The sequence below is a fragment of the Stenella coeruleoalba genome (genome assembly GCF_951394435.1).
Source record: "Stenella coeruleoalba genome assembly, chromosome: 3".
NCBI lineage: Eukaryota > Metazoa > Chordata > Mammalia > Artiodactyla > Delphinidae > Stenella > Stenella coeruleoalba.
This window is the reverse complement of record NC_137148.1, coordinates 108458538-108476590: the sequence shown is the minus strand read 5'-3', so window position 1 is coordinate 108476590 and position 18053 is coordinate 108458538. Positions and strand designations below refer to the sequence as shown.

At 36.3% G+C, this 18053-nt stretch overlaps 1 protein-coding gene across 9 annotated transcripts in view; it reads left to right on the top strand.

The window, feature by feature from the left end:
* The window catches only part of RAPGEF6 (Rap guanine nucleotide exchange factor 6), a 223374-nt gene that overhangs the window by 137262 nt on the left and 68059 nt on the right, over nt 1-18053 (top strand). For all 9 annotated transcript variants that reach the window (XM_079917411.1, XM_079917413.1, XM_079917412.1 and 6 more), the window contains 7 exons: nt 2326-2503; nt 4541-4677; nt 7326-7484; nt 8070-8222; nt 12792-12956; nt 16055-16162; nt 17814-18017. In XM_079917411.1, coding sequence (XP_079773537.1) covers nt 2326-2503; nt 4541-4677; nt 7326-7484; nt 8070-8222; nt 12792-12956; nt 16055-16162; nt 17814-18017 — 1104 coding nt within the window. The remainder of the gene's footprint in view (nt 1-2325; nt 2504-4540; nt 4678-7325; nt 7485-8069; nt 8223-12791; nt 12957-16054; nt 16163-17813; nt 18018-18053) is intronic.

Genomic DNA, 18053 nt, shown 5'->3' with positions numbered 1-18053 from the left:
GAAAAATTAACTTGTGTGTAAAAAATATTGCTTCAGTGTTTTTTAACACTCATTTCTTAGATTAAAATCAGTGTTTGTAGATAAATTGGGTTTTGGAAAAGTCGTTTTAGTATCTATACATTTAAATTAAAACAACTTATCTTTGAAAAGAGATTGTAACTTTTTAACAAGTTTTTAGTTCCAAAGGTATATTATTCAGAAATGCACTCTGCTTAAACCCTAAAGTTTCATAACCAAAATGTAACTCAGGAGAGCATGCTGGTCATAAGATAGGATTGCCCCTATAAGAGCCTTAAGAGCCAGTTTATCTAATCTTAAAGATTTCAAGTTGCGTGTTTAATCTAGTTTGTTAACTATTGATTAAAGCTCTTACTTAAAGCTGTGCAGAAGTCCAAAAGAAGTATAGAACCTAGTCTTACATAACAAATCAGAACTCTTTTCAGTTGCAGGTATCAGAGCCTTAACTTGAATTAACTAAAGCCAGAACAGATAAGTTATTGACCCCCAGAGAAAGCAGAGGCAGCTCTGGCCTCAAGGAACCTGGATGCTTGCAAGTGTGTCTGCCCCTGTTTGCCTGTCTCTCTAGTCCTTTGACTCCTTGTTGCTTGATTGCTCTTCCTCTCTCTCTCTCTGTGACACGTTCTGTCACAGGTCATCTTTGTTGCACATGCTGTGCTTTTTCCATCTCTGTCCTGCATGATATATTTTTGTTTTTTTGCTTTGTTGCTCTGCATCTGTCTGTCTCGATCTCTTTCTGTGTCTGCTGTCTTGTTCAATGTCCTTCCTCCGCATTCCCCTGCCCTTTTCTCTGCCAGTTGATTCCATTTTCTCCCACCACAGAAAGGCATTCCCATGTGGCTGTAGGCTGTTCTGCCTCACATTCTTCCAGTTCATCAACCGGAGGAGAAAGGATGCTCTGCCCTCCAGCTCCAGTTATAAAAATCCAGAGGAAAGGACTTTCTCCCTTAGCTTCCCTAGCCAGGAACAGGGCACTGTTTCCCTTTGAAATCTCTGGGTTAAGTGGGAGAGGAACATCAACTCCCTAAAAGAAGGAAGAACCTCTTCTGGGCAGACAAAATAGTAAATGTTCAACACAGGAGATGAGACTTAAATATTTGAATGAAGGTTCCATAGTTTTCAATAATCCTCATGTATGAGTGCTTATTTATTATGAAATTTCTGTACGTTCTACTCATTTTTTCCATATCTGCTTTAGTATTCATGCTTTTTCATTTATTATTATATGAATCAACTGAGTATAATATTTAGAAATATTGCCTAATAATCCACTTCAGGACAATTTGATTTTGTCCTGAAGTACAAAAAGTAAAAAATACAAAGTACAAAAAGTAAATAAATAATTTTATTTATTTTATTTTGTTTTCTATGAGTAACATTTAAATTCATAGTTTTTTAAAAGTCTGCTAGTTCTTTTACAACTATCTGAGACTAGTATGTTTGCAAAGTTCAGGTTGTAAGTATAAGTTTATTTTTTTAAGATTGCTTAGAGCAGTGGTCCCGAACCTTTTTGGCACCAGGGACTGGTTTCTTGGAAGACAGTTTTTCCACAGATGGGGTGGGGGGGGTTGGGGATGGATCAGATGGTAATGCGAGCGATGGGGAGCGATGGGGGGAGGGGTGGCAGCTCACCTCCTGCTGTGCAGCCTGGTTCCTAACAGGCCACAGACCAGAACCTGTCTGCGGCTGGGGGGTTGGGTACCCCTGGTAGAGTAACCTTGGCTCTTCTTTGCTTACTGTTAGATTCAACAATAAGGTATTGGAAAGAGAGAAGTATTTGTTCAATCCTTCACAGTTGTTGAATTTTAGCACTTTTCAGTACTGCTGTTTTATACTTCTGTTCTTAATTTACATGACTGTCTACCCTACTAGACTCTAAACCTAGTGCTGAAAGAATAATACCTTATTTATAACACCCAGCATATACTAACAAGGTACTCCTAAAATGATTGTTGGTAAACTGTCTTTCTCTTTCTTGCACTTTATATTTTAGGAAATGTACTTTTAAGGAATACAAGTGTTTGTTGGAAAGCAGATATTAGTACATTTAGTGATGTTTGAGTCTCTTGACCATTTTATACATACTGGCTCAGATTTGTCAATTTAGATGTCACACTGAAATGATGACTTGTATTTTAGGCAGAGAGAAACGTTTTATAAATAAGTAGCATTTTGTTTTTGATAGAGCATACAGTGTTGCCTAATTCTTGATAATATTTGGTGGGAGGGGTAGTTTTGCTTCATTCAGATTGTGACATATAATTTTTATAACATGAAATGGTAAGTGATCAAGATTTCTTTCTGTAGGCTACGGAAAGTGAGGTAGGAGATGTAGATTTAACACGTCTTCCAGAAGGACCTGTTGATTCTGAAGATGAAGAAGAGGAAGATGAAGAGATTGATCGAACAGATCCACTGCAGGGGCGAGATCTTGTTCGAGAATGTCTTGAAAAAGAACCTGCAGACAAAACTGATGATGACATTGGTAAGAAATACATCTGTTCACAATAGGAATTTTATAGTTCAGTTTATATATAGATACCTATTGGTGCATAACAAATTACCTCCAAGAAGGTTTTGTGGGTCAAGAATTCAGGAGCAGGCTACCTGAGTCGTTCTGGCTCATTGTCTCTCATGAGGTTGTAGTCAGAATGTGGCAGGAGTTACAATCACTGGGCTAAGCTGGAGGATCTGCTTCCAAGGTGGCTGCTCACATGGCTTTTGGCATAGAACCTCAGTTCCTCTCCACACGGGCTTCTCCAGAGGTTGTTTAAATGTCCTCACCACATGGCAGTTGGTTTCCCCCAAAGCCAGTAATTCAGGGGAGAATAAGGCAGATGCCATAGTATCTTTTATGATCTGGCTTCAGGAATGATACATCATTGCTTCTTCCCAATTCTGTTTATCATACAGAGCAACCCTCGTGCAGTATGGGAGGGGACTGCACGAGGACGTGAATATCAAGAGGCAAGAATTGTTTAGGGCCGTCTTTGAGGCTAGCTGCCCCAATGTTAGAGCTTGTTTTGGAGGTTCTAGCAGTGGAACGCAGCTGTTCATATATCCGTAAGCGAAGGACAGTACTCCTTTCTCAGGGAAGGTTCTCCTCTATCGGGACAAGTTGTCCTCTTTGACTAAGTGTACAGCTTCAGGATGGATGCATGTGTGGAGTGGTGAAGGGAAGAAGGGGACACCTGCCTAGACAGCCAGATCAGCTGAATCAACTCTGGCCATCATTAGGGTGATGGATGTTGCAGCCAGATAGTCCTCATATTCTGGCTGCCCCAATTTATAAAACAATAGCTTTGATTGCAGTAAAGTGATTTCCCCCTCCATGTCCATAAGACATGTAAAACACAGTGCATCAGTGTTCAATGTCTATGAATTCAAAAAAATTTCAAATGTTATCAAAAATCATAGTTTTGCCTGTAGCGTGAAAAAATATGTGTATAGTTTTTGATTCAAATTTTATGAATTTTCCTTTAATTTCTTATAGAACTACTTACTGTACGTTGGAGGTTGAGTAATACTAAAGATGCTAATGTTATCTTTAAGGACAAAGATTACTTAGTGTTGTTATATATTATGATTCAATTAAGATTTTATCCTAGATTTCCCTTTTATAAGAGTCATACTGCTGTGATTCAAGTCAGAAGATACTGCTACTAATAATTATAATCTATGGGAGTAAAGATCAATACGTTTGAACATTCCTTGCCATGCTAATAACATATAATATAGTTATGCAACCTACAGTTGAGACTCATGTTTTGAATGCTATCTGGACAGCAACTGTAAGTGCATTTTTAGTGATAAAGAATTGTACACTATGCTGTTTTCACAAGGCTTTCTTAAAAATTGAAATATGATTAACTTCCAGTTATCTGTAGATAGATAGCACCTTATTTCTTCTATTTCAGCCTTAGCTGACTGCTTAAATGTTTTTTCCTTTATCTCTATTGCTCATGTATCTATACCAGGGAATGGCCTGAGGCAGGTATTCATACATTTGTTGGTTAAATTAAAGAGTTACCTTGTAGTTGCTTTGACAAATCTTAAACTAGTATTCACATTTGTTGTCCCTAATTTAATTACTTACTGACATTTATTAATAACTGTTTAAAAACTCTAGCCTAGAAAGAAACAGACAAAAGCCTTTTACACTAATCTATTAGATCAAAGGACATCACTAAATGTAACCACCATGGAATAGCATCTCCTGCTAGGAAAATTAGCTAAACTCTCCAGCTCATCTGAATCTGTGTAGTTTCCTGGTTCTCTCTGGAGGTTGTGAATTCTGGTGTCTTCCATTATGCCTGTATTTTCATGTGAGTCTGAATATATCTGTTAACCAAATAACTGAATTTTTTTTTAAGCAACAGTCATCTTGTATCTTGGTTTCTCTAGTTAAGCAGCATGAATTCCTAAGTTGATTAGAAAATTGGGTATTGGATTCTGGATTTTATTGTATCTTTAAACTGTAGTCCTTGATGGTCACTAAACTAGAATTTCTGTTTTTTAACAGAACAGTTACTGGAGTTTATGCACCAGCTTCCTGCTTTTGCAAACATGACCATGTCTGTAAGGAGAGAACTCTGCTCAGTGATGATTTTTGAAGTGGTGGAGCAGGCTGGAGCTATTATTCTTGAAGATGGGCAAGAGGTAGGTTAGCAAATAGATGTTACACATTACTTGGTTATAGCAGCTAATTTTTAGAATAATTTAATTTTCATAAACTTGTGTAGATCTTGACTTTTAAAATTTATACAGTTTTTTAAATGACTGCTGAGTCTGGGATAGTTATAATTTCTGAAAAGATAAGTTTTGTTTTGTTTTTGCTTTATTTTGTCTTAATTTTGATTTCCTGGCAGTGGACCTTGCACAGAATAGATGTTCAGTAATTAATATTCATTGGACCAAATTTGTTTTTATTTCTCAAATTAAATTATAAGATTTTTAAAAAATTTTCTTAATTCTTTGTTTTGTTTTGTTTATTAATTTATTTTTTTCTTATTAGTCATCCATTTTATACACATCAGTGTATACATGTCAGTAATTATTGTTATATTAGTATATTTATAACATTATTATTAAAATGTTTTTCAAGTATGTAATCTCCTTATCCCTTTTTCATATTATACATTTTTTTTAAATGAAGGAAATGTATTGGTACCTGTGCCTCCTAGTAGACTGCTATCAGTTGAGGCATTATGTGGCAATTCTATTTTCAGAAATGCTTGGATGGCAACTTGCGGATGGGCAGAGGGAGGATTCAGAGGAATTGAAAAGTGTTACTGCTGTTAGGTAGCACTTCACTGGTTTTCTTATCGAACTGATAAAAATTAATGGTGAAATGTCAGTCAGTGCACATTGTCATATACTGCTAGTAGGAATATAAACAGTATTTCTGGAAAATCATTTAGAAATTTTTAACATGGGCTTCAAAGTATTAACAGCCTCTAACCCATTATTCCCCTTTTTAATGTCTCTCCTCCAGACACAATATAAAACTCAAAGAGTTATGCCAAAAGATATTCATTGCAGGATGTGTATAATAGTAAAAATTGGAAATGACCAAAATATATCCCCCTGAAAAAAACAGTGGTTAACTAAATTATTATATAGCCACAGGTTATTATAATATTATATAGGTTTTCAAGTTATTTTAAAATTTGATAGATATCTTTGAGGGCAGGGGCCTTAGCTCTAGCTTTGTCTACATGCTTTCTCCCTGTATCCTAGAAATCGTTTGGCACATAGGATATACTAAAAAAAAGTTTGATGAACAAATGAGTATAGTATTAAATTTTTTTAAAAGGACAGGATAGTCTAAATAGTTAAACAATATGAAATAATATAAACATGGGAGAAAAATACTAAACTTTTGATGACAACTGTATAAATAGTGGGGTTTTGAATAACTTTACTTTTCCACAAATTTTGTCTTCTTTTAATATTCCACGGTTCTGTCAGCAAAAATTTGTTGTGTGCCTACTTTGTGCTAGGTACACAGTGAGGATAGTGGTGGAAAACTCCAGTACAGCCCCTGTCCTCAAGTAATTTGTGTAATCCACAAATTCCACAATGAGTGTATTTTATATTTGAAATAACTAAAAATTTAAAAAAAAACAGTTTTGAAAAAATATTTCTTGTTGCCAGTGATTCTCCTTCAGAACTGATAATCCAGATTTCCCTTAAATCACATTAAAACTGATTCACATTAAAATTGAAGGTTTAGGCTAATAAAAGGGATACCACATGAGAACAAGTAGTCTTTTACTGATATACAATAGGCCTTAGAATATGTCTCCTTAGAGCATTAAATACTTTGGTATAAATTGAGAGCAGTATTTTCTTAACATTAGGAGAAATTTTCAATATTTTTTAAGATATGCCTTAAAATTCAGGCTTTTAATAGTTTTTCTGAATTAATCACTAGCTCCCTTTTTTTTTTCTTTCTTTCTTTTGAATGTTTGCTATGTGCCAGACACTGTTCTAATCACATGGTTTGTATTAAACTCATTTTTAATGGACACAAAAGTCCTGTGATAGGTAATGTTGTTATGCCCATTTTAGCAGTAAAGAAACTGAAGCCTAGGAGGTTAAATAACTTGCCCAGAGTCACTCAGGTAGTCAGTGGCAGATTCTGGATTCAAATTCCAAGAGCTGTTGGTCTTTTTTTTTTTTTTTTTTTTTGTATTAATGGGACTGTGCCATTTGTAGCCTTTTATTTTTTTATTATTTTGTTTTTGGCTGCCTTGGGTCTTCGTTGCTGTACGCGGGCTTTCTCTAGTTGCAGTGAGCAGGGCTGCTCTTTGTTGCAGTGCGCAGGCGTCTCATTGCGGTGGCTTCTCTTGTTGAGGAGCACAGGGTCGAGGCGTGGGGGCTTCAGTAGTTGTGGCTTACGGGCTCTAGAGCACAGGCTCAGTAATTGTGGCGCATGGGCTTAGTTGCTCCACAGCATGTGGGATCTTCCCGGACTAGGGCTTGAACCCATAGTCCCCTGCATTAGCACGCGGATTCTTAGCCACTGCGCCACCAGGGAAGCCCAGAGCTGGTGGTCTTAACCGTAACATTTACTGAGAGTCCCCGATTTCATTTGGTGACTAAAAGAAGAAAGAGTAAAATAAACTTTAGTGGTTGGCTTAACAGGATTAGGGTGTTACTGACAGAGTATTTAGTAATATAATCAGATCTTCTTTTTTCTTTTTTAAATTATACGAGTTCTATATATTGATTGATTATTTTTCAAAGTTAACATGTAACCCTCTTTTCCCAAAGATTCTTAAAGCCTATATTTTTCTCTATAGCTTGACTCATGGTATGTTATTTTAAACGGCACTGTAGAAATTAGTCATCCAGATGGAAAAGTTGAAAATCTCTTTATGGGAAATAGTTTTGGAATTACACCCACTCTGGATAAGCAGTACACGCATGGAGTTGTTAGGACTAAAGTAGACGATTGTCAGGTAAGCTTATGTCTGCTTGTGTACTCTTGTTTCTTGATTTTAAATGGTGAGCTTTTTTTTCCTTCCCCAAAATAAAATAGCTTGATTTGAGAATTGGGGGTTTGAAAAGCTCACAGTTAATAAAGGAAACTAGATTTTATATCAGACTCAAATATTTGTGGAATTGAACAAACTATACATATTTTAAAAGAGAATATATCTAATAAACGTTGATTTGTTAAATTTCTATCTGATATTAGCCAGCTCAGTCTCTTTTTTGTTTTTTTCAATAGAGGAAGAAATAGGAACTTCTGAGTTGTTTGTTTCTAACTTACTCCTGCTTCATGTTTTCTTTGCATAGTGTCAGTTTTGAGAGAAGTAGATGCTCACTTCTCCTTTTAGAGCAGAATTCAAATGGATTTAATTTCTTTGGTCTCTTTGTGCATGAATTATTTATTTTATCTTGATTTTTGTTAAGGAATGAAGGGATGAAATAAAAAAGAACTTATGCCACTTGAGTTCTCACCTTTGTGCTCTGCCTTGGTGCATAGTGATATATTTATGTATTATAGGTTCATTAATTGTCCCCATGTTGTTCTCGGACAGTTTGTCTGCATAGCCCAGCAGGATTATTGGAGAATTTTAAATCATGTGGAAAAAAATACCCATAAAGTTGAGGAAGAAGGAGAAATTGTTATGGTACATGAGCACCGTGAACTAGATCGCAGTGGAACCAGGAAAGGACACATTGTAATCAAGGTGAGTATTTTTTACTTATTTTTCTTGTTATTGATAGAATAAAGCTTTCATCTTGCTTAAAAGGTTTTGAACCACTTTTTGAATAGTGCAAGATAATTCATTAACTTTGGGATCTAGTGTAAATAAATGTGTTAATTCTTTTGACTTTTTCTAAGTTGGTTTTTACACATTTTATTGAGGAAGGGTAACATTGCCATTTATTATCAGTATGGAAAGATACTATTTAGAATATACCAGTCAGAATTTTCCTTCTCAAATTTATTGTATGATCCGTTGATAATGGGAATTAATTTCATCAAAGACAGCAATATTTAGAAACAAAACAGAAATTGAAAGGACCAACCATAAATGCATAAAGAATCCTAGATGAGTGCTTACTAGATCTCTGTGGCATTGAAATAGACATTAACTTCTCTGAACCTCAATTTTCATATCTGAAAATGGGGATGCTATGGCAGGGCTTTATTAGGGCTAAATGTGGCAAATCAAAAGCCTTAGCATGCTATAGAATCTGAGTATTACTACCCATATTGTTTTCCCTTCTCTAATTCCTTCTCTCCCCTATTCCTTGCCCCCTTGCCTTCCACTCTCCCATCTCCCTGTCTCTTTTATGACATGTAGATGTAAAATAGAGTAATTCTAGGTGCAAGAGAAGAAGTAAATGCATGACCTTTTTTTCTTTTCAAGCAAGTCTTGGTTGCAAAATAAGTACATGTGTTATTTTTCATTATAAGTGCAGAAGCTTTATTTAACAATAAGAGGGACTGGTGTCAGATAAGATATTTCTCAGGAGTCAGGCTATTCCTCAACACTGTCTTTTTCTTCTCCTAAGTTGATAGGCGTAAGCTTTCTATGTAGAAAAAAATGAGTATATATGTGGACTGCCATAGACTATCTTTTTATGAAGACTCAAAGTGAGCCTTATATTTTTATAATTTCTTTTTTCTTTTTACAAATTTATTTATTTTTGGCTGCATTGGGTCTTTGTTGGCTTTTCTCTAGTTGCAGCGAGCAGGGGCTACTCTTTGTTGCAGTGCGCAGGCTTCTCATTGCAGTGGCTTCTCTTGTTGTAGAGCACGGGCTCTAGGCGCACGGGCTTCAGTAGTTGTGGCATGCAGGCTCAGTAGTTGTGGCTTGCAGGCTCTAGAGTGCAGGCTCAGTAGTTGTGGCGCACGGGCTTAGTTGCTCCGCAGCATGTGGGATCTTCCTGGACCAGGGCTCAAACCCATGTCTCCTACATTGGCAGGCGGATTCTTAACCACTGCGCCACCAGGGAAGCCCTGTAATTTCAAACTTACAGAAGAGTTGCAAGAACAGTACAGAGAACACCCTGACTCAGATTCCCCAGATGTTAACATTTCACTGCATTTTCTCCATTATCATCAGTCTTTTTCAACCGTTTGAGAGCAGTCTGCAAATGTGATGCCTCCTCACTCCTAAATGTTTCATTGTGTATATCCTAAAAGCAAGAACAGTCTCCTATATAAACACCATAGAAACCTTCAAGTTAGGAAATGTACATTGATAAAGTAAAACCATTCAGTCCACAGATGCTATTTAGATTTTCACCAACTATCCCAACAATGGCTCTTTTTTCCTTTTTGGTTCAGAATCTCATCCAGGCACACAGTTGCATTTAGTTATCATGTCACTTAAGTCTACGCCAGGAACAGTCTTTCCCTATTCACGTTCTCAGCAGTTTTAAAGAATACAGCCCTTACAGTCTGTACTATGACCCTCAGACAAGATCTATCCTGTGTTGCCTCATGCCCAGACTACAGTCATGCTTTCCAGGCAGGAATTCCACAGAAATAATGTTGTGCTTTTCTCAGTGCATCATTTCAGGGAGCATACAATGTCAACCTATCTCACCACCAGTGAAGTTAACCTTAATCACCTGGTCCTCTTGGTGTCTGTCAAGTTTCTTCACTTAAAGCCACCATTTTACCCTTTGTAATTGATGAGCATTTGGAGCATTGATGTTCTGGGATAGTGTCAGTATCTCTTACAAACCTCTATCCACCAGTCTTTACTTCGATTGACTACTCCGGCCTGTAATGGTGATTTTCTATTTCCATTACTTCTTCTACATTTATTGTCATTCTACTGTAAGAATGAGCATTCTCCCCTCTTTAATTATATTGTTATGGTCTCATGTATTGTATTCCCTTACCATCAGTGTTGTTCTGATCATCAGATTGTCCCAGATTTGGCCAGTGGGACTCTCTTAAGGCTGATTCCTGATTCCTTTTGACATGTCCCCATCATTTTTTGAGAGCTTCATTATTATCTGGCAAAACGAGATGTTCCAGGCTCATCTTTCACTGCCCCTGCTTTGGAATCAGACATTTCTCCAGAGAGCCCTGGATCCTTCTAGTAGAGAACAGCATTAAAAAACCAAGATCTGGGCACTCTGTTCACTGCTACTGTGGTGTCATTGCTTCTAGAACTTTTCATCAGACAGAGGTAGGAAATATATGTATTTATTTACTATAAATTCATACACACCTATATCTTTTTATATGTATCTATTGATAACAGTCAAGAGTTCATACCAGTACTCCCAGTTCCAGTACTATACCACAAAGTTTTTGGTAACCTTTTCCTTCCCCTACTTGTAAATACTTTATCCAACAGTGGCTCTTGTTATGCTCTGTATATTTACTTATTTGTTCATCATAACCAACCTCTACCATGCCAGCCATCTCCTTCACCTGCCCACTCTGCGTACCCTGTCACCCAGCATCCACCTTATTAGATGCTAGTGAGCAATTTGGTAACATGCTTCTGCATGACAATGGGACTTGTCTTTTTTTTAAAAAAAAAAAAGATTGATTTATTATTTATTTATTTTATTTATTTTTGGCTGTGTTGGGTCTTAATTGCGGCACGTGGTATCTTCTTGTGGTGCATGAACCTCTCTCTAGTTGTGGCGTGCGGGTTTTCTCTTCTCTAGTTGTGGCGCACAAGCTCCAGCGCACATGGGCTCTGTAGTTTGTGGCACGTGGGCTTGCTAGCTGAGGTGTGCAAGCTCAGTAGTTGTGGTGCATGGGCTTAGTTGCCCCGTGGCATGTGGGGTCTTAATTCTCTAACCAGGAATCAAACTCGAGTCCCCTGCATTGTAAGGTGGATTCTTTGCTACTGAACCACCAGGGAAGTCCCAGGGACTTGTCTTTAAATACAGTTTTGAGGGCTTCCCTGGTGGCGCAGTGGTTGAGAGTCTGCCTGCCGATGTAGGGGACGCGGTTCGTGCCCCGGTCCGGGAAGATCCCACGTGCTGCGGAGCAGCTGGGCCCGTGAGCCATAGCCGCTGAGCCTGCATGTCCGGACCGCAACGGGAGAGGCCACAACAGTGAGAGGCCCGCGTACCGGGAAAAAAAAAAAAAAAAAAAATACGGTTTTGAATATATGGCCTAGTCTCCACAGAGATCCTGCCTCAGTGATTTAGCTAATCAGAATAATGGCCTTTCTTTAACATGTTGATCATTTCCACCCCTGACTTAGCTATATATGATCTAAGAACCGCATTTTAAGTGAACTCAGATTGTGATTTGCCTTAATGATAGACCCAATTTGGTGTTCTTGGGGTATTTTGGAGGGTGGGAGAAGAATAGGAATGACCTGTGGTTGTCTTGTCCCTTAAATAGGTAATTCAAAGAGCCTTTCCTCTGACTTCCTTCTAGAGAAATGATTTACATACCTTATTAGCAGTGGGGTACCCTTTTTTATTTTTTAATAAATTCTTAAATAAGAACACTGTTAGTATTAATCTATGTTTGCCATGCAATAATTCTGGCCAGTGAAATTCTTTGGATGAATGCAACAAATTGAAATTTGAGGTTATGGGCAACAGTTGGTTTTTATATTTGGCTTAACATCTGGTTAATTTCTGTATTTGTTTTGTGTACCCATTTTTGAAAATGCTGCTAAGGTAATAAAGTTTAACATTGATTCAGAAGCTCAAGAAGGAGCAGTAGATATATGTTGTTTGCATTCCTTTTTATAAATTGGGAAACAGGCAAGGAGTTAAACTCTGAGTTAATGTAAAAACTATCTATAGAACTTCTGGTTCCTCTGGTGAACTAGAATGAAGAAACCATAGAAGAGGAAACCTCTATTCCCGGAAGTAACAACAATAAAACAAGCTATCTTGAGCTGCTATGTTGTTCCTATAGCCTGGGACAGAAGAGAATTTAAGGATGATTAAATTTGGAAGAAAACTTTATTTACTTCTTTAATTTAACTCTTACCTCTTCTTTCTCTTTACTCGCGACAGTCATTACATTATCCCCCCATTCCTATGATGAAATGCCAATAAAAACAACTACGGCCGAGTAAATGCTGTTGTGCATGTTTATTCCTCTGCCTTTTCTCTCTCTAAACCTCTGGGTGATGGTGGACTACAACCTAGAGAGACTACCTACTCCCAGTGCTGAGGGTTTTAAAGGTGAAACTTTACTTCAAGGACTTTGTAATAGAGTGGCTACAAAAGGAAGTAATCAATAGGAGTTCTTTGGTTCCTGAGCTACTTGTTTATTTTCTAATTCTTCCTATATTTTTCTTTTTTAGGCAACACCTGAGCGTCTCATCATGCATTTAATAGAAGAGCATTCCATTGTGGACCCAACTTATATAGAAGATTTCCTATTAACTTATAGAACATTTCTTGAAAGTCCTTTGGATGTTGGGACCAAACTATTGGAATGGTTTAAAATTGACAGCTTAAGGGATAAGGTTGGTTTTATAATTATAAAAGGCATGAAAGTGATTTTAAATTTTATTCCCCCAAAACCTTTTGCAACTGACAAATTAAATGTTTATTTTGATAAAATTCAGTTCACCTAAAAAGTTAGTGAATCAGCTCGGTGCTTTGTGACCGCCTGGAGGGGTGGGATAGGGAGTGTGGGAGGGAGGGAGACGCAAGCGGGAAGAGATATGGGAATATATGTATATATATAACTGATTCATTTTGTTGTGAAGCTGAAACTAACATACCATTGTAAAGCAATTATACTCCAATAAAGATGTTAAAAAAAAAAAAAAGTTAGTGAATCAGTATAGACATATCTCTGCTTGGTTACTTTTATGACAGAATAAAATGTTAAAAGTGGATATTTTGCCTTTTAAAAGGCAAAAACTGAAAGCAGGCTGTGGTGTAGCTGTAAATTCAGAAGGTGGATGATAATATTTTTACACTTTATCAAAGTACTTGGTGGTTACTGAGGAGATCAATAAAACATTTAAAAGTCATTTAATAGTTTAGAAAGAATATCCACCAAGTAAATTTTTTTAAGAGGGCTTAGAAACAATCTAAATAGAATTAGAAATACATTGATTTTTGAGTTAAAGACTTTATAATCATTTTAAAACAGTTTATCTTTTTGACCTTAATTTATCACTGCTGTAACTTATTTTAATCTAGCTTTGAGCTTTTTTTTTTTTTTTTGCATTAAACATTGTTTGCTGTTATAAATAGATTATCTTACCTTATTTTATGGGGTGTTTGTACTTCCCATGGAAAGAATAGTGATACTGGTACATTACTACCAGTAAACTACCTCAGTAACAGGTAGGAAGTTAGTCATTTTAAGAAAAATAAAAGTAGGGCCATAGTAATTAATAATTGCCTGGTGTATCTTTCTGAGTTACACTTTAAGGGAAATAAGTTAGATGTAGTCGAACTGTGGAATTCTATCGTCTAGGAAACTCAGGTGTCCAAAACTACAGGTTTGCCTTCCCCCTGATTTTGAAATTATATATAGTTACTTATGTCGCTGAGGAAATAAAGGCATGCTAGAGAATGAACAAACATATGATTTAGGGACAACTTAAATATTCATGTGTAAAAGAATGAAGTTTGACCTTTATACCGTATTCAGCATTAACTCAAAATGGATCAGAAACGTAATATTAGAGCTAAAACTATAATAGTCTTCAAAGAAAAGAAGGGGTGAAAAAAAATCATGACCTTGGATTAGGCAATGGTTTCTTAGGTATGATACCCAAAGCTCAACCTTGAACAATGGAAAAAATAGATATATTGAACTTCATCAAAATTAAAACCTTTTCTACATTAAAGGTACTATCAGGAAAAACAGGACAACACATGGAATAGGAGAATATATTTGCAAATCATATGTCTGATAAGGGTCTAGTATCCAGAATGTATAAAGAACTCTTACAACTCAACACCAAAAAGACAATACAATTTAAAATGGACAAAGGACTTGAATAGACATTTCTCCCAAGAAGATATGTAAATGGCCAGCAATCACATGAAAAAGATGTTCAATGTCATTAGTCAGGGAAATTGCAAATCATAACCACAGTGATGGTTTTGTTCACTTCACACCCACTAAGATGACTTAAAAAAAGGAAAGGAAATAACAAGCATTTTAAGGGTGTTGATGTGGAGAAAATGGAATTCCCATACTTGCTTATAGTAATGTAAAATGATGTAGCTGCTGTGGAAAACAGCTTAGCGGTTCTTCAGAAAGTTAAACATAGAATTACTACTCCTGAAGCATATATCCAAAAGAGCTAATAGGTGTGCAAACAAAAGTTTGTAAGCAGTGTTCATAGCAGCACTATTGATGATGGCCAAAATGTGGAAACAACCCAAATGTCCATCAGCTGATGAATGGATAAACAAAATATGGTATACCATATAATGAAATATTATTCAGCCATTAAAAAAAATGAAATACTGATACATGCTGCAACATGCATAAACCTTGAAAATATTATGGTAAGACAAAGAAGCCAGTCATAAAAGATCACATATTGTATGAGATATCCAGGTAGACAAATCACAGAGACAGAAAAGCAAGTAAGTAGTGGCTGTTAGGGGCTGGAAGAAGGGTAGAATGGGAGGTGACTGCTTATTGGGAATGGAGTTTTCTTTTGGGGTGATGAAAATGTTCTAGAACTAGTAGTGGGGACGGTTGTACACAATTGTGAATGTGCTAAATGCCACTGAATTGTACACTTTAGAGTGGTTAAAATGGTGGATTTTATGTGTATTTTACCACAATTTTAAAAGTATATGACTTAAATTACTTATATTATTAGGCACTTTTTTTTTCCTTTTTTTTTTTTTTTTTAGATTTTGGAAAATTCTCTGGCTTATTTCTTTTGATCTTATTTTGGCTCCTCTGTCTTTTCTTAATATTCAGAAGCTTTTTATTATTATTAATATTTATTGGAGTGTAGTTGCTTTACAGTGTTGTATTTCTGCTGTACAGCAAAGTGAATCAGGTATACGTATACATATATCCCCTCTTTTCTGGATTTCCTTTGCATTTAGGTCACCACAAAGCACTGAGTAGAGTTCCTGTAGACACATTATTTAATTCAACCTCCATTTGTTTTTAACTTTTCTGTTAATCTGTGGTACAAAGTAATAAATCAGTTCACAACTTTGAAAATACACAGTATTTATGAAGGAAGTTTCAGATTTTTATTACAATTTTGGTGAAACATGTTCTCAGCTAAAGAAACACTTTTGACATTTGTCTGCTCTTGGCGGCTTGTGTTTTAAGATACTGTCCAAAATATATATCCCATGTACTTCTTACATGTTAGTATACAGGCTTGTTTTTTCAGTGAAGGCGGTCTTGGCTTTCTCTGTTACTTGTGTACGTAAGGAAGCAAAAGCTCAAACTAAAACATGCCTCTCTGTTAGAATGAGCCTTTTGTGTGTGAGCAGGTGGGCAAAGGGATTAGCCATAAAGCTCAATTTCCCCTCGGTTTAAGACATGCTTTTGGAACCTACTTTTGCAGAAAGAATGCCTCTCGTATAATCGTATGCTGCCTCTTCCATGTTTCCGCAGGTAACACGGATTGTATTATTATGGGTAAATAATCATTTTAATGATTTTGAAGGTGATCCTGCTATGACTCGATTTCTGGAGGAATTTGAAAAAAATCTGGAAGATACAGTAAGGCTCAGAAGAATTTTATCTTCTTCAGAGTTTAGGGATTCCTACTAACCTCCCACCCCACCCCCGAAGAATAGCAACTCAGAACAGCTTTCATCTTCTCCTGTGTCTTGATTGCCTGTTCTGAGAACTTCTAAATCTGTATTCTAGACTTCTGTTCATCCTCTGCTACTTCAGCCCAAACAAAAATCATGCTTCTTCCACAGTCTTCAGTGATTTAGGCATACAAATACACATACTTTATCAGATCTACTTTAGACTTTCTAAGTCTCCCTTCTGCATGTGATTTCACTTGTTCTTAATATACAACACCTACGATTAATACCCTCAAGGTCTTCTTAACTTTCATGGTAGCTATTTATAAATCCATTTTATTCTCCCTATTAGATATAAAACTTTGAACTGCAACTGGGTTATCTGCTCCAAGAAACTTGAAATTTTAGGAAGTAAATAATAATGCAGCTCAGGAGTCAGATTGCCTGAATTAACATTCAGACTTCACCACTTGGTGCATATGTGAACTTGGACAAGTTGTCCAACCTTATATGCCTCAGTTGTCTTATTTTATAGACAGTAGCCTCTAGATTGTTGAGATTGTTGTGAGGATTTTAGTGAGTTAATAAACATAAGAATCGGCCAGCAAAACCTGGCACATAGCAGATTTTCAAGAACCATTGTTATTACTCATATAGTACAAGTGGGTTAAGTTGAATAAAGAGGGGGAAATTGACAGATTATTTTGTCCCTTTCCTTACCTCTTGATTCCTGTAGCCTTTTCAGCAGCACATCTGCTCTATGTGAAATGGGGGGGATGAACAGGGAACTTGATTAAGAGGTCCATAGAGGCTCTTCCAGTGCTGGCTATGTAAATATTCAAGGGGCTTATGGAAAATAGAAACTGCCTTACAATCATGGGATTTTTTTCCCCCAGTAATCGAGTCAGTCATCAAGTATTTATTGAATTCTACTTTATACTCCAAGCTGTTATGTAGGATCACAACAGGTGTAAGACTTGGTTCCTACCCTGAAAAAAATTTAGCTTCTTGTTATAGACATGAGATTTACTTCGTACACTATTCGAGAATAGTTAAATATTAAACTGATGTTAGAACCTGAAAGTTAGAATATTACTAAGTTTAAGGAAGATCTAAAATAATATAGGAAGATCTAAAATAATATAAGAATAATATTTCTAGAAGAGATGGAGACTTGAATGTGTCTTTGAATGTTAGACAATGTTGGGAAGGTGGTTCAAGTCCTTTAAGGTTTTAAATAAACGTTTAAAAAGATTCTGGTTTTATGTAACAGCCAGGAGATAAGCAAGATGGTAATAACATTATGTATTAGTAAGGTTCAGAAAATGAAGAAGAAATTTTTTTTGTCATCCCTCTCTAAATGAGACATCACTTTGAAATCTTTTCTCACCTTTTCTAGAAACTTAAAAAAAAATCATATTAAGAGATCTTATTCTTGAGAGTGCTCTAGGGTGGAATGTTTCCCTCCTTCAGTTTTATTTACCCCTATTTATATGTTCTTTATTTCCTCTATATTTTAAATATAGCTCTAATTCTAATAATTTTAGGTGATTTATAAAAGCCTATAGGAATAAATATATACATTTATATATACCTTACCCATTTCTACTTTCTAGAAAATGAATGGTCATCTCCGGTTATTGAATATTGCCTGTGCTGCAAAGGCTAAGTGGAGACAGGTTGTGCTGCAAAAGGCTTCCCGGGAGTCCCCTCTGCATTTCAGCCTAAATGGAGGAAGTGAGAAGGCATTTGGTATTTTTGTTGAAGGTGTAGAACCTGGTAGCAAAGCTGCTGATGCAGGACTGAAACGTGGTGATCAGGTAAGTAAATAACAACCACTTAAAGCCTTTTTATAA